This window comes from Alligator sinensis, unplaced genomic scaffold (assembly GCF_000455745.1).
Source record: "Alligator sinensis unplaced genomic scaffold, ASM45574v1 scaffold145_2, whole genome shotgun sequence".
NCBI classification, from domain to species: Eukaryota; Metazoa; Chordata; order Crocodylia; family Alligatoridae; genus Alligator; species Alligator sinensis.
The window spans coordinates 976,222-1,000,525 of NW_005841954.1; the positions used below are offsets into that span (position 1 = coordinate 976,222).

Genomic DNA, 24,304 nt, shown 5'->3' on the forward strand with positions numbered 1-24,304 from the left:
ATATGTATATACCATAGTTTGTAATAATGTCACATTTTATCATATTTTAGTAAATTCAGAAATACTACAAGAGGGCTATACACAGAGTTTTATATGCTGGCAAGAATGATGTACATTATCTTCCTTCGAGTCACAAGATAACCTATGTTTCTGCAAAGTAATGGAGCTAACGTTTCTGATTAGGACACGGTTAACTTAAAAATCACATCTACTGCTATAATTATGCTTATTATTATCCTTATGCTTTTCAGTTTACTTTGTACATTTGAGAGAGCTTTGCATATAATCACTTGGTTGCACGTGTCTTTAACTTGGCAATGGAGCATAGAAATACATTTTTAAACATAAAAATAAAATTAAAGAAGTACAAACATTGTTGGGGAAACTCAAGTGTAGCCACAGGACTTGAAAATATTTTTAAAATATTTTTGTTTCAAGATGACAATATGTCTTTAACACTATTGGTGCCTGGATAATTTTTCAGGTCGCTTAGGGCTGTATAGCACAGTACAATATGCCAGAGTTCCATGACATCCTATGAAGGTGAAACTAAGCATGGAAATCCCAGTACTGGTTTAGAAGGGTTGTTCCTTTGTGAAAATACCCAATTATCTGTAAAATGCTTCAGATTTCCAATCCCAAAGCACTTGGAGATCATGGCTCTTGTGAATCTACTCTTTTAAGCCTCCATTCAGCAAGATTAATTACATACAGGCTTAAGATACACTTATCTTGGTTGGTTTAAACAGGGATGATTCTGCCTTGAGCAGATGAATCCTGAGGTCCCTTTCAGCCCTACTTTTCTAAGATTCTAAGAAACTTATTCACATGCATAACTAAGTAGATGGGTAGTTGCATTCTCTTGAGCGGAATTATCCAATCGTTTAATTAAAATTCTGATGTATTTAAGTTCCTGACAAATCAAAGCTTTAAAAAGTATTAGCAAAAATTTATCTTTTGTTTAAAATGTAAACTCTTTAAAGACAAGCACTCCATATTTGCTTTAGAATTTTGTTACTTACTATAGACCACATGATTTGCAGTGTATAATAAAGGACAAAGAAAGAAAGAAGAGATGAAGTTTCTCTTAAAAGTGATACATCTGTCATACAGCTGAGGGCCTGTCCACAACACTGAGCACACATTTATTTTGGAATAAAGAATACCTATTTTTTAATTGGCTTCATCCATCTGGATTAAGCCAGGAAAAGGCACTCTTTTTTCCCCAATAAATGTGTCCACACATGGGGTTAGGTTCAGAATGGTTGATATTTACACTGTACCTTATTCTGTAGCGACTTTCATTTGCAGACAAGCCCTGAGGCACTTGCTCAAAGCAGCATGGGAAAGGCTGCGCAACCAAGGCCAAAGCTTACACTATTTCATAGATAAAGAGGAATTCAGTTTACAGGAATAAATAAATAACATTTTAAAGGAGTTGTTTCCTTGTGTGATGCAAGTTTGACAATATAATAGAAACTCCTTGATTATTCTTCATAATTACCTGGGAGCACTATGGCCAATTTTCCTTTCATTATGATGAATAAAGCATGCGAGTAGACCTGTTTTCTTCACTAGGATCACACACACTACAATTTGCTTCTTTATGATGTATAAAAGAAAACTTTAGAGTGTAGGGTTTTTTCCCCTGGTTTTCATTTTATCTTAGAAGCATTAGAACTGTTAAAGTCTGATCTTTCCTTGTTTTGCTGGAAGACTTCTTGGAGGTATACAATATGGCGCTGAGCATTTTATCCATTACTTGAAGGGGCAAGGTGTTGAACTGTAACCAGAAATGTCCTTCCTTCCAAAGGATTTATCAGTCTTTTAAATTAAACATAGGCAAGCAAAAGTTAAAGCTCTGAACTCACTGAATACAATTTAGGTTTTACTTTACTAGAAAATATGATGTGATAATTCAATGGATTTTTCCAGTTACTACAGGCAGTTCTAGAAAGAAACTGAATTCCAAACTCAAGAGACAAGTAGAAAGAAAGATCCTTTAGTTTGAACAACAAAAATGAAACAAAAGTCAATTCTGACTTCCTTATACCTCATAGAAATAAGAGGAGTGAAATTATTCTCCATCTTTTTTTATACTCCATCTTTCAAATTCTGTTATACCTCATGCAAACTGCAGAATAAGGCTACACTATTCACCTACTTGAACAATTTCAAAGGCACTGCATCCATCATCGGCCAATCCCATTCCACTTGCAATTAAAAACAAGCTCAGAAACAATCCTTAAGGAAAAAGAAAGATAAAAAAATCAAATGCACCCTGTGGAGTGAAATTATACAATAGAAAACATGGTATTTTAAAAACATCAATGTTTGTAAACACCCATTGTCTGAAGCTGTGCTCTATAACTGGACATTAATGTTAAATTCTTAGTTACAATGAGTACATATTACTTGTAGATAAAAGCATAATAAAAATCAGTTGGGGGGAGGGGAGGGGAGGGACTGCCAAAAGAAGTGAGCACTCCCAAAATAATATCAGGACTTTCACAGAACCACTTCAGGGCAGACATCTGTCAGCTGAAAAAAATGTCTACATTTAAACGCATCTAAGCACCTCCAATTTCCTGAAACAAAAACTGAATGGAGGCACCTAGCTGGAAATCACATGGTGACATCTATGTGTGAACAACAGACATCTGTGCACTTGTCTTTGGATCTGGAATTTTCTAAAAGATTCTGTAAAATTTAAAATCAGAAGAAAGTGTTTTATAAAGCATAGAAAATGTTCTTTCCTTGTTTCGTTGAATGATTTGTAAAACATTGGTATGGGTATGAAGAGTCAGAAGTACTAATTCAAGATCCATGGAGGTGGTTCATCAATGCTTTGAGGTAGTCCTCTTCTAGAGTGGACATCTATTTACTGTATCAGTTCTGGCATCCTTTGCTGGTCTTCTGTAGAGCGACAGCTTGCTGTTGGATGAAATGTTTTGCCTGTTTTTCCAGTGGACAATGAGAAACAATACAGGACAGTATGCTCTGAAGGCAGCAATAATGGAGGAGATCCCAAATGACAGACCACATTTGGTGGTCTGTATTCACTAGTAGTGGATAAAATGTGTAAGTTATACAAATATGATCATATACTGCAAATAGCAATCCAGAGTAACACGGATGACTTTAGGGAGGAAAGGATGACTCAGGCAAGTGCAAACAGTGGAAGAAAACCATGGAATTTATCTCTGATTTCACCATCTATTTACTCCAGTCTTAGCAGTTAAGGAAATTTAGATTACTGGGACTTACTCTTTTAATGAAAAAAATAAGCATCTCAGTTTCTAATACACTATCCTGAGTAATATTGTTATAGTACTTCATAGTACTTCATGTGATAAGCAGATGTATCACAAGCCAACACAAACTTGACTGTAATAGTCTAGATATTTGAAAAGGAAATTGCTCTGGAGTTTTCTACACATTATCAGTTATGACAGTAAGCACCTGCACCAAATTTTATATCCAGGAATAAGCAGGTAATTTTCTTTTTGTTTCTGATGTAAACTTATGTGGTGGGTTTCTGTAGATATCTGTTATGTCATTTAGGTAGAGCTATAAAGTATCTCTGCACTTCATCTATTCAATGTGGAGTTACCTCTTCTTATCAAACGCATCAAAATTTTAAAATAGTTTTTAACTCATTGCCAACAAAAAAGAGGGGGAAAAGTGTATTTCAATCTACTCTGATCTTACAGAAGCATCAGTAATTTTTCAGGTAGATCATTACAGATCAAGTCAACTGTATGTTGCAGGCCAAAACTAAAATGTCACAAAGTAGAGTAAGGGAGAGAGAAAGCACCCCTCATATTCCTAGCACTAAATATTAAAACTTAACTTTTATTTGAACATTAATATAATTTATCATAAAAATGCTCTTTTAAAGGGCATTGCAGAGTAAGTTTTTCATTTTCCACTAATTCAAGCCACGTATCTGGCTAGTATTTAAAAACATGCAATCCAACCAATTAAATTGTAAAACAAGTAGTAATTACAGACTAACAACAGCTTCCCAAATATATTATTTTATATATTATCCATTCCATTTGGATAATTAACATTTCCCCCTATTTTATAGGAGAGTTTACATTTTTCTTTAAAAAAAAGAAAGTCATCACAAATTCACAGGAAACACTGTCAAATGAATTGCTGCATATGTAGTGAGTCACTGAGTGAAACTCTTTTTTATGAGCACACAAGGAAAGCTGGCATTCAGTTCTAGGACAACTCTATTATCAATTTGTGAACAGAAGGACACATCAAGTAAAGAAAGATCTTTACAAGACTCCAGCAATTTTCTTAAAGATGTAGGGCTTACCATCCTCGTCCCTGTTTAAAAATAAGATAGAAAAGAAAACCTCAAAAAGTTAATGTGAATCAAACCTTTGCTTTAAACCTACCAATATACAGTGTAGGAAGAAAACTGCTACTGTACTACAAACATCATTATCTTGGCTATATTTCAAAAGAAGGGCCCATTTTGGGGCAATATTTTGCATTTTTTTCCTACAGAAGATCTGTGGGATTTCCATAGCTTCAATTATATAGAGAATTCTCCTAAGTTTCTTTTTACTTTGAAAAATGGGATTTTTTTTCTTGGTTCTGGCAAAGGTTTCCAACTAATGCAAATGGTCATGCCAGACCTGTGTCTTGCCCCCGCTGTCTGTGATAAACTGGCACACACAGGGCTACACAGTATTAGGACCGACTCTAATTTCAAGAAGTGCACTAGACCTCACTGAGTTCAGTGGAAACTGAAGTGCAACTCAAAAAAATATGGAGAACAACCCACCAAAGGATTATTTTAAAGGGTGCCTTGAGCCTTCACAACAGACACTGAACTGTAACAGAAACACGCATTTTTTATGGCCAACTGCCCCACTACTGCAGTGATTAACCTGTTTCAGTGGTTTACTACTTGACAGGAACCATGTCCTACAGTTATACATAGGAGTTTAATTAATTAGTGGTTTTGCAGTTTTCACAAAACCCATGAAAAATGGCATTGTCTGCATTGGTCGGGAAATCTTGCATTGACCATGATTTCCCACAACATCAACCTAAAAAAATTCCCCCAAAACAGAGTACTATTTATAAAGGATGCTGTTTTAGAATGTCCCAATACTTTCTCCAATACAAAGACAACATGACGATCACTGAAGCCATAGGTCAGTGATTGAGAGTTACTGTCTGGCTGTCTGCTAGTGACATAGACTATGTGAAGGTGTCAATCAATGAAGTGAATATGCCTCTCTGCCAATCAGTGGTGAGGGGCAGGACCACCAGGAAATGCCTGAGAAATCGGCTCTTCATGCCACGACCAAGCAGAGAAAATTGCTTTGTCTCGCTGCAAGTTAAGTAGACTCCTGGTTATACACAATAGTTTACCTAGATTGTGCACAGTTAGGGAAGTTTCTCAAGAAAATAAAAAATAAAAGGATCTGTAGCACGCATTATGCATCCTACATTCCTCAGAGAAGGGACAGCCTATTCTGTCATTTACCAATCCACCCTTTCCAGGATTGTGGGGTTTGGGTCCCTTGTTATTTGCTAGATTTTTTCTACTTGGACTAAATGTTCATTGTTCAGAACAAATGCACAGCAGGTGTCTTAAAATCTGTCATTTTACTTTGTTGTTCAATTTGTTCCCTGGCAAAATTCTCTGGCACTGGCTTCATAAAGAGTGCCTGAGAGCAATAATTTATTGTACACTGGGACAATTTTGTTCATTAGCTGTGAATTAGCATTCCTATATACATATCCATATGTCCAATCCACCAATCCTAGCGCTGTTGGGAAGACCCATACATTGCAGCTGTCAAAGAGGCACCTCAATAAAATTTTGAAACCCTAAATTCTGTGGTAGGGGATATCTGAACACACTCTTAGGAAATAGTTCAAAACAGTTTCAAGTGAAAAACATCTGTCTCTAGTAATTTCATATAAAAAAAAGAACTAAGCATTAGAAGTAACTTTAGATAGGGTATGTATGAGGATACCAATTTGATAGGTACAGAACTCTGTGTTCTGTGCTACAAATTAACTTAAGTTATATGGCAGGGACCCTGAATTATCTGGCACCATTCCTGCAAACCCTCTTGCCTCACTCCCCAGTGCAGTTCAATTCATATAGTACTTTGTTGTTTGTTTGATTTTTAATTCAATTTATTCTACACTGCTCTCAAGGTCTAAATTTTGATCTGCTTAATATTCTTGTATTTGAATGAAGCTCTCAGGGAAAAACTAAGGATGTTGACAGCTGGGCAGAGGACAGTTGGGGCTTTTGGCAATCAGAGGCATGGGAGATGTGTTGGAATCCAGAAGGGGATTATTTTGGCACAAGGAAGGGTATTTTCCCCCCAATTTTTTTTGTACAGGGCTGAGGAAACTGAATTTTAGAGGGTGGGATTTGAATGACTTTCACCAACACTGATAGCCCATAGCTGCCTTACTGCACCCTGCCTCAGTTTCCAAGACCATAACCATGACAACATTAAAAAAAACAACAGACTAATGGTTGACATTTAAATTGTTGTCAACCTCAGAGTTAACACTCCAGTGAGATGAAAAAGGACAGCTCACCACCTCTCATTGTTTCAGGAACAACTGTTTGCATTGGAAGGTTAGCTTCATAACAAGGCCAAGAGCAGTGGCAGAGACATTAATGTATTCCTGCTCTTGTCTGCCACAATTCTCTCTGCACAGTATTAGTAAATCATGTTGTGAACCAGCACAGCATGCAGATGGCTGAGGGAGTATTATGGTGGCTGGAATTATATTAATACTGTACCACACTGCCTCCTTTAGTTTCATGGTGAATTGTGTAGCTGCAGGCATGAATCAAGTCCTCAACATTTTTATATGGAAGTTTACTTTTTGAAGCATGTTTTCTGCATCTATTTACAAATAAATCTATTTAAAAATAAATCAACAACTAATCAGCAATTTACATGATGTCAGACTAGCAAGGATCCCTGCAAATAGATTATTTTCATACTCTACAAAGTCGGCAAACCAAGACACCTAGAAATTAGCAAGCAGTAAAGAACGGAATAAGGAAAGAAGAGAGCAACTGTAACTCTCAAGACCCAGAAACTGAATGCAGCATCCGATGTGCATGGGGCAATGATTTTGTAACGCTTCATAAATGAATGAATTAAATGGGTTGTAGTCCAACATGTCTTCTCATAAATGTGTTTTTTTTCTTCCCAGGAAGTAATCATGGAGCTAAACATGCTATAATTGAAACAGGAGGATTTTTCCCAGCCGAGTTTGTAAAATTGCAGAATGGAACCAAGTCTGTGTTGCCAAGTCTTGTGAATTTACTGTGAGGAATGACATTTTGGCTGCTACTTCAGCAGTGTCCCTATAGTGTGAAAAACTTCAGCCATGATTTGTGGGTCATGTAAGAGACCTCCCTATATAATGCTCTGTTGCCTATAGGAATGGTACTAAAATTCTAACCCTGAGAACACAAATTTTGTCCAAACTCTTTCACTGACTTCTGTTAATATTTCTGTTCCCTTTGCAACTCAAATTGCAAATCAAGGTTTCATACATTACAGGCATAACTACAATTTACCAATTTTATAGGCAACGGGGGTTGGACAGAGAGAAGCAGAAGTTTCTTAGACAAAGCTGAGAACACATCCTAGGTGTCTGACCTAGCAGAATAAAATCTTATCCATATTGCCACAGATTTTTAGAAGGAGCATATCAAGTTAGGTGCCTATGTAATTTACACTGACCACATGGCACTCTGTCACCCTCTAACAGCTGGACTACAAATAGATATTTGTGACCCTGCTATTCTTTCCATACAAAAAAGATCAGACTCTTGAGATCAAGTAGTAAGGTTTCATACTTTTACATTAGAAGTCTTAGGCTCAGTCTCTGCAGATGACCCTAAAATGGTTGTTGTATTTGGCTATACTGTCTATAACCAGTAGACCATAACCTATTTCCGTAGGAACCGAAACTCTTAATTCTTATGTCGTGAGTTCCTTGGAAATGTAAGAAATATCTGATTAATTCACCGGCAACATGTTTGTTGCATCTCCTTGTGTAAGGAGTGACCTAGAAAACACTACCCAAGACAAAGCAAACAGAACGTTATGTGACGAATGCCCATCTGCAAGGATAAGGAGGAGACAGTCTGAGATAAAGGGGGCTTGAAAACAAAAAGGAAAAAACAGGTAACTGGGTTAAAAGGGCTCATTAAAATACTAAAAATCACGCCCCTAGGTGGGGAAAAAGTATGCTAATGAAACATACATGTATGTAAATGAGATACATAGCTAAAACACAGGTATAGAGACATGCTCAGTAAAGAACTTCTTGCGTCACTCCTTACAACCAATCAGCAAACAAATACGCTGGTGAGAACTTGAAAACTCCTGTATAAAAGATGCTTAGTGGTAGTGATCTGGTGTGCTTGTTATGTGAAATTATTCCACTTGCACCTTTTATTGCTAGCAATAAACCTTCTTTATACTTTCACCCCTGGTATCTTTATTGGCCTTTGCATACCGGGCACAATCCCAGACGAGCTGGGGCTCAACAATTGCATTGGCTGGTTTAGAGAAGAAAACATCATGCTTTCCACCATTACTTATAGATGGAAGTGGAAGAGGTCTGGGATGAGGATCTGAAGATTTTGCAGGATCAAATCTCACATGATCTATGTTGTACTGAAAAAATACACATATAGAAGTTAGCGTAATTCTTGGAGCTATTTTATATTGCAAAATATTAAATTTATAAGTAAAATTAAATGTTGTGATACTATTTTTACTGTTACATTTGTGAAAGAGTCACTTACCCCTTTAAGAATAAGATACGAAGACATTTAACTGTGTTTTAAAGCAAACACAATGGACATTTTGCTTTCATGTCTAGGGGATGGAGAACCCTCTGCCAATGCAAATTCCAGTGGTAAGAACTTGATTTAACAAACCCATCTTTCCAGAAAACAGTCTTATTCTTGAAGGGAACATTAGTCTTTATGGAGGATTTGATGAGTCAGAAAACTGCTAATGAACTACAGCACTTTTCTTCTGTAGATTATCAGCTTGAGTTCGGCCCAGCTAAGAAAAAAATTCAAAATTTTCCTATGTAATGGTATCATACATAAAATGGTGTACTGTAGCTCAGTTCCAGCACCCAACTACTTAATTTACTGCTGTGCTTTACACTAAAAATACAAATTCTTCAGCACAGAGGCTGTTTCCTTATGTGTGTTTTGCAGCACAACGTGACCTCAATCTTGGCTGAAGCCCCTATCTACAGCTTCTAACAGTAGGGCCAAAATTGCCTTACTCACTATAAATTTTCTAGAGTTGGCAACATTATAATTGTTACATGTGCATTTTGGGAGCACACGAGGATTTCAGAAACCCAGAAGGAACAATATGATCTTTGAAACACCCCTCCCCACAAATCAAAACCCAAACTCCATAAAACAACTTCCCTACCCTCAAATGACCTCATACTTTTATGAAGTCTGAATAGAGGTTTTTCTAGCTGAAACCTTGCTATAAGGATCTGGATGTTTTAAGGCCCTTATTGCTCATGGGAAGAGAGCTAAGAGAAAAGGAGAGAGAACCATTTCCCAACAATGCCTCCAATACCAAGGACTTTGTTTAAAAGAAAGAAGCAAAGCAATTAATATAGTACAGAAGTGGTAAGTAAGGAAGCACCCCTAAGCAGGTTAGGTAACTGGGTTCAAACTCATCTAGCAAGTTTTCTCCATAACAACTGATTTAAACAGGGCACCAGAGCAGTTCCAGAATAGGTGAACTGCACATTGTTTAAGAATATATTACAACTTTATATGAGGTCTCACTGTGAAAGGCTTCCTACAAAATATGTAACAGTACATCCTGACTTGTTAACAGTCATAAGCGCTCAGGAGTTCAGTGTCTTCCTTTCGACTGTTCAGATACTATTTTGCATAAGTGTCAACAAGTGAATTCAAATATTAAGAGGGAATGTGGCAAGAAACCATCAGAGCTGGCACAGCCTGCAGTCATTATACAAGCGAAACAACCAGATTATTCATTGCTCAGCCTCCCTGCTCTAGCAAAAAGGTCAGCTCAATTTGTGGGCAGACACAACACCATCATAACAGATAAGCATTAAAGTGGGTGGCTAAGAGACATATATGTTTATAAAATGCTTTATGCAGTAAGTCTTTGAAAATCTTTCTTGTGCCCTCATTAATCTAGTTGCAAACCAGATTGAATTAAAATAAAATCAAACTATACCAAACAAAAAAGTACCTGTAGGTACATAAGTCAAAATTGATCCTTCTCCAGTAAGTGGTGCAAGATTTCACATTTTTATCCTTTCCTTCCAGTGTTGACAGGATCTTGACATTCTAGTGAGCTCTCTCTGGACACTATTTTTGCAGAGCTACAAAATCTGTCGCACTTCAAAAAATAAAGTGCTATGGGTAGCCACATGTTCAAAGCCCCCTGGCTGGAGCATAATGGAGTTGGAACAAAGGCATACTCTATAGCCAGGCGGTGAGAGAGGGGTGCTCTGTTGCTCCCTTCTATCCCCAAGAAACTTTAAAGAGCTTACAGGCCAGGCAAGCTTGTGAGCCCTTTAAAGTTACTGGTGCTTTGATGGGCTGCTGGTACTGGAGCACCAGCAGCATATAAAAGCTCTCGGGTTGCAGGCAATAAGGGTGATGGGACTCCCAGTGTCTGCCCTGATCAGCCCCTGATGCCACCACATGCTCAGAGCCCTGTCATGCTTGCCACTAGGCAATAAGCCCCTGCTGCTGCTGTTTGTACTGGAGGCAAATATGAGGAGGCTCCCTACAAGCAGTGGCAGTAGCTGATGGGGAGTTTGTACCCTCCTCTCCAACAGCACCTGCTGCCACTTGCAGGGAGCTACCTCACCCTTGCCTCATAATTGTGGCTATTTCCAGGATTCCTGTGGGGTGGGAGTGGGAAGACAGGAAAACTGCTCACTGAGCTGTAGGGACTGGTGCTGTTCCAGAAGCCTTCCCGGGCATTGGGGCCTTTAAAGGGCACAAGGATGGCCTGAGCCCAGTGTTGAGATGTCTGCATTCCCACAACTTTAAAGAACACAGGAGCAACCCAGTACTGGCAAGATGCTCTCCCAAGTCAGCGTGCCCACGTGCCCTTTAAAGGTCATAGGACCTGGAAACCCCCAGCCTTGTGGAGTGGGGATGGGTATTGAGCAGAGCTGCCCCCATTCTGCTGGGTGTTGGGAAGCAACCCAGTTAGGCAGCAAGTTTACTGCCCCTTCTGCAGCTACCCTGTCCCCAGCATCAACAAGGATAGGGCTGAGCATTTGCCTCATTATGATGGTGGGCAGGCTGTCAGGGAGCAAACTGCCCTCTCCCTCGCTCTCCCTTGCAGGGGTGGAGCGAGAACAGAACTGGGGTATTGTGAAGCATCTAAATTTATACCCTGCATCAACTGGCTAATTTTTTCTAAGTTGGACCTTTGTTGTTGGTTTTTTTTTTAATAATACTAATAAACTGAAAGAAAATCTTATTTTATACAACACATAGCCTTCTCTTCCTATCAGTCTCTTAAAACACAACAAATTACAAAACAACTATGCAAGTATTCATGTGTTTCCTTACCCAATATATCCAACTGCCGTAGATGAGTACAGTTAGCAGCAAGTTCTTCAATGTCCGTGTCACACACAGATCGGTTGGCCGTAAGAAAGAGCTTTTGCAAGTTTGGGAGCTTACGTGCAATGTTTGTGAAGCAGCCAGTGCTGCTCTGTAGAGTAGGGCACCAGCCAAGATCAAGCTCCTCCAGGAGCTGACAGCCTGAAGCCAGTTCTGCTATTCCATTTTCAGTAATGTTTTTACATCTCCACAAATCCAGAGTACGAAGCTTTTTGCATTTTGCTCCCATCATACTAGCTATCAGGTCATAGTCTTCAATCTATGAAGAAAACAAGGACCACCTCTTGTATGTCAAATTTCCATCCACACCCAGCTGTTTCAAGCTGTCTTTTTATTAATATATCCACTGATCTGCTTGAAGTGTTTTAATTTCCAAAGAATATGAACTAGGTCTTACTCCACTGTTTACAAATGACAATGACAACATACATTTTCTACTACTTTAAAAATTGGGTGGGGTTTTTTGTATTTTCTTAATATGAAAGAACTTTGGAAATCTAGAACTAACATTGATTTTCTTCACAAATGCTTCTGTTTACTTCACTGCAGCTGTTTCTGAAAAACTTCTTTCATCTAAAATGTAGTTTAAAACTTAATTAGTGGTAATAAAGAGAAAAAAAATGAAGGGATAATAGCACTAGAGGTAACAGGAGAAAAAGTATACACAAATGTGTACACTGAAGAATAAGCTGAGCTCTACTCCTGAAGGTTAATATGGACCCACCCCTTAAGGAAGCACTACTACTCTCATCCCCATATGAAAAAATAAAGAAAGGAATACGGATATGTGCTCTGTGGAAGTAAAATCCAGGAAGGAGTAAGAGGAGTCTAGATTGCTGGAAGAATGAGTTTGTAGTGTTCCTTCCAATCTTTGCTGATCCAACTGGGAAGGTCTAGCTACTTTTACTTTGTTTTTCTGATTCCTGAATGGATAGGCACGTCCAACCAAGCCTCCAATTAAGTATTCTGCTGGACCTTAGCCAATGGAAAGAAGTAAAATCCAGGGCTGCTAGTATCCATGGGCAACATCGCTCAGGCAGGGGCTCTCATCTACAATTCATGGTTAGTTTTATAACATAAAAACCTTGTTACTGGGAGACTTTAATAGAGATAAAAAAATTAAGTTACAGAAAAATCTCATCACACATACGCTTGCTACTGCAAGTTTGCCCATGAACAGGGCCCTGACTAAATCATGATTTCACAGACTGTGTGGATACCATGAAATTAGCCCCACACTGCAATTTTTAAGGGTCATGAGCCTGTGCCAGAAAAAACACGGTAAAGTGCAGGTTCCCTTTGCAGGCTGGCAGCGTTCCAGCCCGCAAGGGGAAACCTGGGGTTTTGCAGCTTTCCAGCCTGCAAGCAGCTGCTGGGGGCGTGGCCAGGATGCAGCCAGGCAGCTGGATGAAAGAAAGTGTATAGGGAGCAGGGAGGAAGGGGGTTTGGAGGAGCGGTGGCAGTGTGTGTGTGTGCCTGCCATAGGTGGCAGAAGGTCAGGGCTAACAGGGCTTACTTTTTGCGGTAACTGGTAACAGCAGCAGCAGCAGCCCCATGGCACCGCTTTACCAGAATGCCCAGCAGCACTCAGCGTGCAGCTGATTCTTCACGGCCGTTTACAGCCACAGTGCACATCAGCCCCGTGGGAGGGAGGGAGGGAGTGGAGGGGGTCAGGTGGGGCTCAGGCCCCTCCCCCCCACATAATATTATCCCCCACTGCTTATGATGCCTGCCGCCCGTGCGTGGGTAAAGCATCATTATTCACAGAATATTTACGGAACTAAAGGGACTCATTTGCCAAGATTAATGGCAGTTCTGTGAACATTCCGTGAAAAAATGATATTTTACCCATGCATGCGCCGCAAATTTTCTACAAGAAATCTGCAATTTTCTCAGGGCCCTACTCATGAATGCTGAGTTGCTATGAATGAATACACATGTTAAATAAAATTAAGCTTTGGAAATTAGTTTTGGAGGGAAATATACTGTGTGAACTGAATGTAACGCACTGTAATGTGAATGTGCAACAGCAGAGGGAATAGCAGGGGGTGCAGCCCTACTAACTGGATTTGGACTACAACTCCTAGGAATCCTCAGGGTGGACAGTCTTGCAGAACCGTGCTGACTGCAGACTACAACCCTCAGAGACAATGGGGGTGGGGAGAAAACAGGGAAAGGAAGTAGGAAGCAGTGGCAGAGCAGGGGACACAACAGTAGAGGGAAATGTGTGGCCAGAGATCCTGGAGGAGTGACGGAGCTGGGATCTGCATGTGGAAGCACATGCAGAGGGCAGCTGAGCACTCTTGGGAACAGAAGCTTTTTTGGAGTACCTCCGGAAGGGGGGGGGGGGGGGGGGGGTTAACATTTCTTGAACCTATGTACCATGGTGGTAGTGTTCACAACCTGTTACCCGTTCTTGAGTGAATTCACCACAGTGGGCACATCTACACATGCAAACAGCATGCCTGAATTAACTCTGGCACAGTTCATGCCAGAGTTTGTTGCTCCCAGGCGTGCTGTTTGCATGTGCGCCTGGGACCACAGCACATTTAGCCAGGGTGGCACAACCCTGGCTGGCAGAGGACCCCGGGGCTCAGCCTTCCAGCCCAGGGCTGTTCTGATCCGGCTCAATGTATTGTGGAGGGGTTGTCTGGAGCACAAGAATGCTTCAGTACAGGGGCTAGCCCCAGCCAGCCCTGTCAGTGTCTACATGTGCATTGCGGGGGAGTAAATAACCCCACCACAGGATAAGTACTTGGGTCTGGCAGTACTATTCTTCAGCAGAGTTAATGAGTTTACTCCATCCTAATAGCACTGCTGACATTTTATCGCAGAGCTAATTAGGCAACTGCAGTAAACGTCTCATGTAGGCGCACCCAGTGTTACTGCTTATTACCTGTTATCTAGTTCCTAAGTGTACTTAAGTGTATGTACTTTAATGTTAACGTTTATTCACTGTACCTGTTCCTTTCTTCTTAGACCGCTGGCTTGTGAACCCCTTGCCTTTTCTAAATAAAAATGGGAACTTCCCTTTTTGGCTTCCTGTGCCAGTTCTTTTAGTTGTGGGGTTTGATACAACTGGTGGTAGCAGTGGGGACTGGTGGTCACAGACCAGAAGATGCAGAGCAAACTGCTGCAGGAATGTATACATTTTGTTGTGTGGGTATCTGATATGGGAAGATGAGTACCCCAAGGGAGGGAAACACCTCCCCACTCCCCCCACCCCAACACCTAATATCTCGAGGCCAATATTCAATCCAGCACTCTTTAGTGGGGAACCACATGAATGGGATGATTGGTAAGAACAGTTTGAAATGGCAGCTGAGTTAAATGAGTGGGATGGGACCACCAGGCTAAAATTCTTGAGCCTATTACTCAAAGCGAGGGCCCAGGGAGGTTTACCATGGACTCAGCAGTGAAGCCAAGTAAGATTACCAGCACCTGATAAGGGCCCTCAGGAACGCTTTGTAATCAGGTGCAGATCCTTAAATCCTAAGAAGACGGCAGCGTGGTCAGCACAAGAGTTTGGCATGTCCATAAGATGATTAGCCATAAAGTCCTTCCCACAAGTTGGTCCAGAGGTATAGGACATGCTGGCCCATGACCAGTTTGTCAGCAATGCCTTAAATGGGGAGATGCAGACTCAAATTTGGCTGGGAAAGGCCCAGATTCTGGATGAGGCCACTGATATAGAACTGGTAAAAAAGCTGGGGGCTCTAGGTACCCAGGACACCCAAGGGTGCAGGTACACCCAAAGGTACAAGTGCATGCCAAGGAGAAGTCAGCAGTACACATTCTAAACCCAGAACTGACTTCCAAGGCCTGCAACTTCCATGTAAATGCCTTGTAGTAAAGGATGCCAATCAAGATGTCTTGTTAGGCACCCACTTCTTAAAAAAAATGTCTAGTCACTATGAATTTTGCAGATTTCTCATGTTCCTATCTGGGAAGGTGTTTTCCCCTGTATAACACAGATGGCCAAACAGGAATATGTGAAGTGGTGGTGGAGAAGAATCTAACAATGCCTCCTCAAAGTGAGATGATGATCACTGGCAAAATGAAGAGATGGTGTTGTGAAGAGGAGGAGGATTTATCTAAACCTAAGCACAATGAGGGATTAGGATTCCTGGTGGGAACCACATTGGGTAAGAGCCACAGGGGTAAAATCCCAATGCATGCTGCCAGCACACAGACAGAATGTTGCATATCAAGACACCATTGGGACATTTGAGACCAAGATGGCTGTCCTGAAGGTGGATCAGAGAGGTCAGCTGCTACAAGGGTCCTGAGCAGACAAGAATCAGCATTTTAGAGAACTACAAGATAACCTCTAATCGACTGCAGGAAAATCGGAACATAAATTTAAGCTGAGTCACTGTAGCCTGGAACTTGAGCAAGTGAGGTCAGTGCAAGAAGTCCTAATGGAGTATGCAGATGTATTCAGCCTGGGAGACCACAATCTAAGGCGTACAGGCCTGACAGCACTGGATTAATACTGATAGTGCCAGACCTGTCAAACCGGGACCCAGAAGCGTGCTCATTCATTTTCAGCAGAAGTTTGACCAACAACAGCAAGAAATGAGAGAGGGGCATTATCAGGCCCTCTGTCGGCCCATGGGCTGCCCCTGTGGTGTTGGTGCTGATGAAGCGGGGAGGTGGTACAGGTCTGTGTGGATAATCACAGACTGATCAACATTACTGTTAAGGATGCCCATCTGTTACTTCAGATTGATGACACTTAGCTAGACCTCCTGGCCAAACCCAATGGTTCTCCACCCTTGATCTGCCCAGTGGGTACTGGCAAGTGGAGGTACACCCAGAGAAAAGAGCCAAGACCACTTTCTTTACTAAGAAGGGACTTTTTGAATGCAATATTATGCCTTTGAGGCTATGCAATGACCGGTCCCAGTACATTTCAGAAATTGATGGATATCATGTTAGCAGATCTACAAGGGACCTCAAGGGACGCCATGTCTGGTGTACCTAGATGATATCACTGTGATAGGATGAAACTTTCAGGAGCTGAAAGCAGTGCTTAAGAGTCTGAAGGAGGCCAATATAAAAATTAAACCTACCAAATGTCAGCTTTTCTGCAAGGAAGCAAACTTTTTGGGATATGTGATCTCCATGGAGGGGATAGGCCCATATCCAGAGAAAGTGGAGGCTGTTAAAACTTGGCCAGTAACTCTAAATATAATAGAACTGTGGGGCCTTTTGAGTCTACCCTCCTATTACAGGAGATCTGTGGCAGGTTTCATTACAATTGCGAGTGACTTGCATAAAATGAAGTTCATCTGGACTAAAATGTCAATATGATTTTCTAGAGCTAAAGCGGGAGTTGATGTCATCCTTTATCTTAGCATAATCTCAACCCTCAGCTACCCTTCTTTTTGGTCACTGATGCAAGTAACATTGGCATCAGAGCTGTTTTTCACAAGTTGAAGGTCAGGAAAAGGAGACAGCCTATGCAAGCTGAACTCTAACCAAATCTGAGTGCCAATGTGCAACTACAAGAAGGCTTCCTCCTAGTGAGACACTTCACATTAAGAACAGACCATAGTGTCTAGTAGCTACACAATTTTTAGCAACCTAAAGAACAACTGGCTAGATGGTTGGAACAGCTAGCTGAGTTCAATTATCAGACAGTACACTGCCCTGGATGGCAGCATCAGAATGCCAATGCCTTGTCCCACTGGTCTCCCACACTAGAATTTGAACTTAAAGTGGAGGTTGTGGGGGTACTGCCACTATTAGCAAGATAAATTACCTGGAGTGAACCAACCCCAACTACAATGGAAGTCGCAGGGCTGGCAGATTGGTGTGCAGAACAGGAAGATGCTGATATTGAGAAACTAATTAGGTGGAAGGAAATCAATAGAGAGGAGTTCTTTGGGGAAGGGCTGCATCATCCATGCCCAAAGTAGTACCAGATAGTGTGGACTGAGCTAAGCATCAGGCAAGGAGTACTGGTGTGAAAACTTCCATAATCAGCCCAAGGATCTGAATATTCAAATAGTGGTACCCAAGAAGGAAATACCAACAATTTTGCAAGCCCTGCATGATTCCAATATTGGGGGGTATTTGGGCAATGAGAAAGATTTGCATAAGGTGCAGTCTCAGTATTTCTGGTTGGCCTGAAGAAAATGTGCCAGAGACTGGTGTATGTTGTACAAGGTGTACAGTGCATGAAAAGGAATGAGGAGTAAGGCCAGTGCTTCCATGATCTCCACGTAGGCTGGATAACCCCTGGAAAGGATAGCCATGGATATCCTGGGTCCCCTACCCATAACACTGCATGGAAACAAGTATATCTTAGTAGTGGCTGACTATTTTTCCAAGTGGGCAGAACTATACCCACTCCCTAATTAGGAGTCTCAGACCGCGGCAAAGGTTTTTGTTGAAAGATTCGTGCATTACCATAGTATACCTTGGGCCCTCCACACTGACCAGGGGAGAAATTTTGAATCTCAGCTATTTCACCACATACGTCATGACCTTTTGGAAATCAACAAAGTCTGCACAACACCACATTACCCCCAATCTGATGGGCTTGTGGAATGGTTCAAACATACTCTGGTTGACGTGCTATCCTCCCTGATCAAAGACAATCAAACAACATGGGATAAGGCACTCCCTTATGTCATGATGGCCTATTGGTGCAGTTTGCAGTCATCTACAGGGTATACACCATAGTCAGTGGTGACTGGACAGGAGATCTGCCTATCTGTTGATATTATGTCTGAAATAAACGTATTGGAGGAATGTAACAACCCATCTGAATGTATTATGAAGGTGGCAGGATACCTAAGTTCAGTTAGCCAAGCTGTTAAGAAACATCAAGCTGCAGCCACCCAAAAACAAGAAGAGTATTATGACCTTAGGGTCACTGGACAGGTTTATGAACGAGGGGAATTGGTGTGAGGACAGAACCAGACCAGGAAGCGAGGGCAGTGTCAAAAACTATGTAAAAGTTCCAGTGGCCCATATACATCATCTGAAAGTTTTCTGAGGTGCTATATGAGCTAGCAAGCAGGCCTGGTAGACAGACATCAGTAGTACACTATTTAGATGAAACCATATGTATGCTCAGAGAACAGGGACCCTGGCCTGAGCAGAGAGATAGTCAGGCCTACTTGGGAACAACCAAGACAACACCAGGGGCTTCATAACCGAACTTTCACCAATACAGTCTCAAACAGGCCTAACAAAGTGCTGCCAGAAGGTACTTCTAGATCCAGAAATGTAAGATGGGATCTATGGCCTGACAGAAATGAAGATAGCAAGGATGAACAAATATGATGGATAAGACCAGAGTTGGGTACCCAAAACCTACTATAGCCAGTGGGGAGCACCATTCCTGAATTTGCAGGCAGACCACAGAGAGAATAAAACCTCCCAGGTGGCTTAGTGACTACATGATGCAACTCTAGTTGGATGTAGGGGCAGAATCCATTAAAAGTGTGGTGGTGGTGGTTTGGGGGAGTGGGGGGGAGGGTAATGTAATGTAATATACTGTGTGAACTGATGTGTAATAGCAGGGGGCACGGCCCTGAAGACTGGATTTGGACTACAACTCCCAGGAACCCTTGGGGGAACAGTTTTGCAAAATTGTGCTGGCTGCATGTAGACTACAACCCCCAGAGACAGTGGGGATGAGGAGACAAAAGGGAGAGGAAGCAGGAAGCAATGTCAGTGTGGGACAGCAGCAGAGGGAAACACGTGGGCCAGAGATCCCGAAGGACTGACGGAGCTGAGACTGCAAACTATAGCAGTGGAGCTTGGACATGGGAGCACATGCAGACGGTAACTGAGCGTTCCTGGAACCACAGGCTTGTTTGGAGCACCTTCAAAGGTGTGGGAGGGTTTAAGGTTTCTTGAATGTGTATACCACAGTGGTAGTGCCCATTACATGTTACCTATTCTTGAGTGAATTCACTACAGTGTTACTGGTTATACCTTTACTTAGTTTCTAAGTGTATGTACCTTAATGTTAATGTTTACTTACCTGGACCTGTTCCTTTCTCCCTAGCCCATTGGCTTGTATCCTAACCCCTAATATTCTATACAAAGTGGGAACTTCCCTTTTTGGCTTGCTGTGCCAGGTCCTGAGGTTGTAGGGTTTGGTACATATGTCTAAGGAACTGCCTCTACTTTTCAACCAGGATAGAAGAAGAGCATGAAAAAAAATACAAGCTAAATTTTAAGCCTATCAAATTGGCTGGTATTTCTTCAAACGTATCAACAGTCATTACTGCCCTTCTAAGAGCACAGGCCAGCATTAGCTCAGAAATTCAACCAGTAAATTAGCATTTAAAATTTTGTGAACAAAAAAAAACAATTCCAGGCTTGGGAATAAAAATACTCATGCATGGTGGACTTTAGGTACTTACCATGACACAGCTACCCAGACTGAGGTGCTGAAGCTCTGAACAGAAGTTCAGAATGCTGAGTAGTGCTGTTTGCTGCCATTGGGGAACACATCAGAGACAAATATGGAAAGTGAAACAAAGAGAAGAGGTCAATTAGACATTAAAGGCTGTCACCACTTTTCCTGAAATACAGCTCAAAGCCTAGGTTGCAGATACCAAAAAATGCCATTTAATGAGTCCCTAGGTGCTCTAAACCATTGATTGGCTTAGAGTCAAGGTAATCATTACAAGCCTTTATGTAAGTCACTCTGGATGCAAGTTTGCATGCCCTGAAGATACCTATATTCCTATGACCTATCAGTTTATTTCCCACAGGAAAAACGTTGGGAAACGTGGTAAGTTCAAACGACAAGCCAGGCCAACCCCAAAACAGAGAGCTGGTGACATCCCAGAAGAACAGCAGCAGTTCTGACATTCACTGATCAGCTTCAGTCTGATGGAACTGCCAATAGTCGCACAGCATCAGGATTGAGCTGGTGACTTTAATGTCAAAGGATTCTCTCTGTTGACAACGATACTGACAACCATTGAGCACCTGTCACTAGCAAGACACAGACTGAAACAAATGTGTACTTTACAGTCATGTTTCTGCTATTTGTACATGGCTATTCTATTCGCAGAGTACCGTCATGCTACCGAAGGAACCTGAAGCTCTATCAGAATATCAGCTGCAACTAACAAAAATGCTTATGCTCTTAAATACTCAGTTTACTTCATATGACAAAGAGAAGATTTATGTTGTTGTGAAAATTTGTGCTCTTAAAATAAAAAAATATCTAATCTGCTATAATGTGTAGTTTTGAAATATATTCAAATTGCATGGACAAGAACCAAAAACTTGAAATAAATATGCAGATAAACAGAATCACAAATAAATGTGTATTGTATAAAATAGTTGTTGCCTTTTAAAAATCTGTTAGTTTGTATTTTGTAATCCATATAAAATTTACTGGCATTAGTAAAATGTGGTATCTACTCCAACTGAAAAACAAAATATTTGGAAGTTTACAGGATCTGTAAGAGTTTCTCACAGAGGAAAAAAACCACAAAGCTACATATAAGAAACAATACAACTTATCACAAAACCTAGAAGTCCTGAAGAAGCATGAGTCAGTAAAATTTGTATGTATATTAACATTTAGTTAAATTAGTCCCACTTACTTTATGCACTTAAAATTTTAAAATCTTCAAAGAAAATATTTTCTTACTAATCTTCCCATGTTATATTCAAATGAAAATTAACATTAGCAAATCTATTTAGTTTATTTATTTATTATAAACCATTCTGAGCAGCATTTGTTAACTGGTACTGAAGGGTCAGCAGATGATGACACAAAACATCCTTATATAGATCCTAGCTGGCTCTTTTCTTAATTTTTTTTAAAGTTTCTGAGAAGAAAGAATTATGTATGCCCTGTAGTAAAAATAGCATTTTGGAAAGGTTACTTTTAAGTGCTTTTTAAATCTAGTCCAGCAAACAGAGGTAAGTGACACATTTGTTCAGTCACACTGAGTCTTGATTAATCAAAGCGCTTACTAAGTCCATGCTTCATTCTAAGCCTTTAAGCAAATAGGTAGGACTAGTTACATATTTAAAGAGGCTGAATTAAGGCCATATACATTTAGACTATTTAATTAGAGGTGTGGAAATCTAAAAATACATTTTCCACCTCAGACACCAAAATAAGGCATTGATCACAGTAGGTTGTGCGTATGGTCAGTAGGCTTTTACATATATGTGGGTTTGACAGTGTCTTAATAAGATTTAAATTTTGCCATGTCTTCTGGTGGGATCCTCAGTTCTCGTTTTCCTCAGTAGGCTCAAATGCTCAGCTTTCACGTCTCTTGATGGGGGAAAAAAATAAGCAGGGATAGTTTCACAAAGTGGTTAATTGTCACTCACTGTAAACTCTGTAGATCAGTGGTTTTTAATCTTTTTTTCATTTGCAGCCCCCTAAAAAAAAAATTGAATAGGTGTGCAGATCCCTTTGAATGATAAGTGTGGGTATTCTCACAAACTTTTGATACAGTACCATTATCTTTTGTGGACCCCTTCAGCACAGTCTGCGGATCCCCAAGGGGCTGTGAACCACAGGTTGAAAACCACTGGTGCAGATAGATCGATGGTGAGTAAAATACGCCTCACCGAGGGATTTTGTCTGACCCAAGGTGGATCGGTCCTATCCAGCCCAGGCACAGGAAGCAGCCCAGGCCACAGGATGGTGACAGCATGAAGCTGGGACACGGTGATCCCAGCCCTGGGTTCACCCACTCACCCATGGCCCCATCCCAGCCAAGCGCATAACAGAGCCATGATCCGCTGCCCACACATCCCTGCAACAGGCGCCAGTTCTGCAGGCAGGGGCAGCGGAGAGTGGATCGCTGCTCTGCCCTGGGCCCCAGCCCCATGTTGTCACTGCCCCTTGATCCCAGAGTCTCCATGGAGACCACCCAGGACCTGCATGGGCAGGTGCATGGGATGGGGCTGCTTAGGAAATTTTGGTGAGATGTTGCACAGGGTGGAGGATTGCTGACCCAGGCTGAGACAGCTCACCAAAACTCCTTACGTGACCCACAGAGCCAAATAATTGCCCACCCCTGAGATAGATGCATGTAATGCTTCCTTCTCCACTGTGTAGTATGACAGTTAAGTAGGCTAACATTTAATGAATGATGATCAAACACCTACAACAGGACTCATTAACATGAACAGGGAGTAGTATACACCTCATATTTGTTGCTTTAGACACAGCAACTTCAGGCAGGAATATTTGCATTGTTTTGCACTGAGAGTTGAGAAAACAAAGCAACGCCTTGGTAGAACACCAGGATGCTGTACTGTCACAAAGTAGCCCAATTCGAGCCTTGCCAGGAATGGTTACTTACAAGTCACTAGGATTCACTACTGTTTGCACAGATTACACTTCTGAGGGAGATTCTATCACCACACAGAGCAGCCAGACCTACATCTTATTTAATACATTTCACAGATATTAGGGCTGGAAGCGACCTCGTAAAATCATCGGGTTCAGCCCCCTGCCCAAGGAGCAGGAAGTCAGCTAGGGTAAAAGGATCCCAGCAAGGTAAGTGCCCAAATGTTCCTTGAAAGTGTCCAGAGTAGGTGCTTGCTCCACCTCTGGAGGAAGTCTGTTCCAGGCCTTCGGGGCTCGGACAGTAAAGTTTTTCCTTATGTCCAGCTTAAAACTGTCTTGCAGAAGTTTGACACCGCTGGACCTTGTCATCCTCTGGGGTGCTCTGGTGAACAGGTGTTCTCCCAGATCCTGATGCACACCCCTTATGTACTTACAGGCTGCCACCATGTCACCTCTGAGCCTGTACTTCTACAGGCTGAAGAGTCCCATGGCTCGCAGCCTCTCTTCAATAGGCCTGTTCTCTTGCCCTCTGATCATGCACGTGGCTCTCCTCTGAACTGTTGCAAGCTTCTCCACATCCTTCCTAAATTACGGAGTCCAGAATTGGATGCAGTACTCCAGCTGCGGCCTCACCAAGACTGAGTACAGTAGGAGGATGACATCCTGGACCTTGCTCGAGATGCATTGCTAGATGCAAGTCAGAGTTTTGTTCACTTTGCCAGCTGCAGTATTGCACTAGTGACTCATATTCATCTTGTGGTCAATCATGACCCTCAACTCTCTTTTGGTCACTGTGTTTCAGTTTCATGGTTGGTAGGATCGGGAGGAACCTAAGCAGATCATCTAGTCCGCCCCCCTGCCATGGGCAGGAAAGGATGCTGGGGTCAAATAACCCCAGCTAGGTAGCTGTCTAGCCTTCTTTTGAAGACCCCCCCCCCCCCAGTAGGGGCGAGCACCACTTCCGTTGAAAGTCAGTTCCAGCTCCTAGCCGCCCTGGCAGTGAAGTAGTGCCTCCTGATATCTAGCCTGAATCTACTCTCAGTCACCTTATGGCCGTTGTTTCTTGTCACACCCAGTAGTGCTTGGGGGAACAGGGACTCTCCCATTGCCTGCTGGTCCCCCTTGGCAAGTTTATAGGCAGCCAACAGATCCCCTCATAGCCTACTTTTGTGGAGGCTGAACAGGTTCAGGTCCCATAGCCTCTGCTCATAGCGCCTGCCATGCTGCCCCCTAATCATGCGAGTGGCCCTCCTCTGGACCCTCTCGATGCTGTCCACATGCCTCCTGAAGTGCGGCGCCCAGAACTGGAC

General features: G+C 41.7%; 1 protein-coding gene across 5 annotated transcripts in view; it reads right to left on the reverse strand.

Moving 5' to 3' along the window:
- Positions 1-1,985: 1,985 nt before the first annotated feature.
- FBXL4 (F-box and leucine rich repeat protein 4) overlaps positions 1,986-24,304 on the reverse strand; it is a 125,984-nt gene continuing 103,665 nt past the window's right edge. For 3 of the 5 annotated variants that reach the window (XM_025200063.1, XM_025200064.1, XM_025200065.1), the window contains exons 7-9: positions 20,083-20,154; positions 11,639-11,951; positions 1,986-3,062 (exon numbers count right to left, since the gene is read on the reverse strand). In XM_025200063.1, the coding sequence (XP_025055848.1) occupies positions 2,890-3,062; positions 11,639-11,951; positions 20,083-20,154 (558 nt within the window). In that variant the 3' untranslated portion in view covers positions 1,986-2,889. Of the gene's footprint in view, positions 4,345-8,497; positions 8,706-11,638; positions 11,952-20,082; positions 20,155-24,304 lie in introns of those variants that run through there. The other 2 variants (XM_006020454.3, XM_006020455.3) reach the window with 2 other exon arrangements.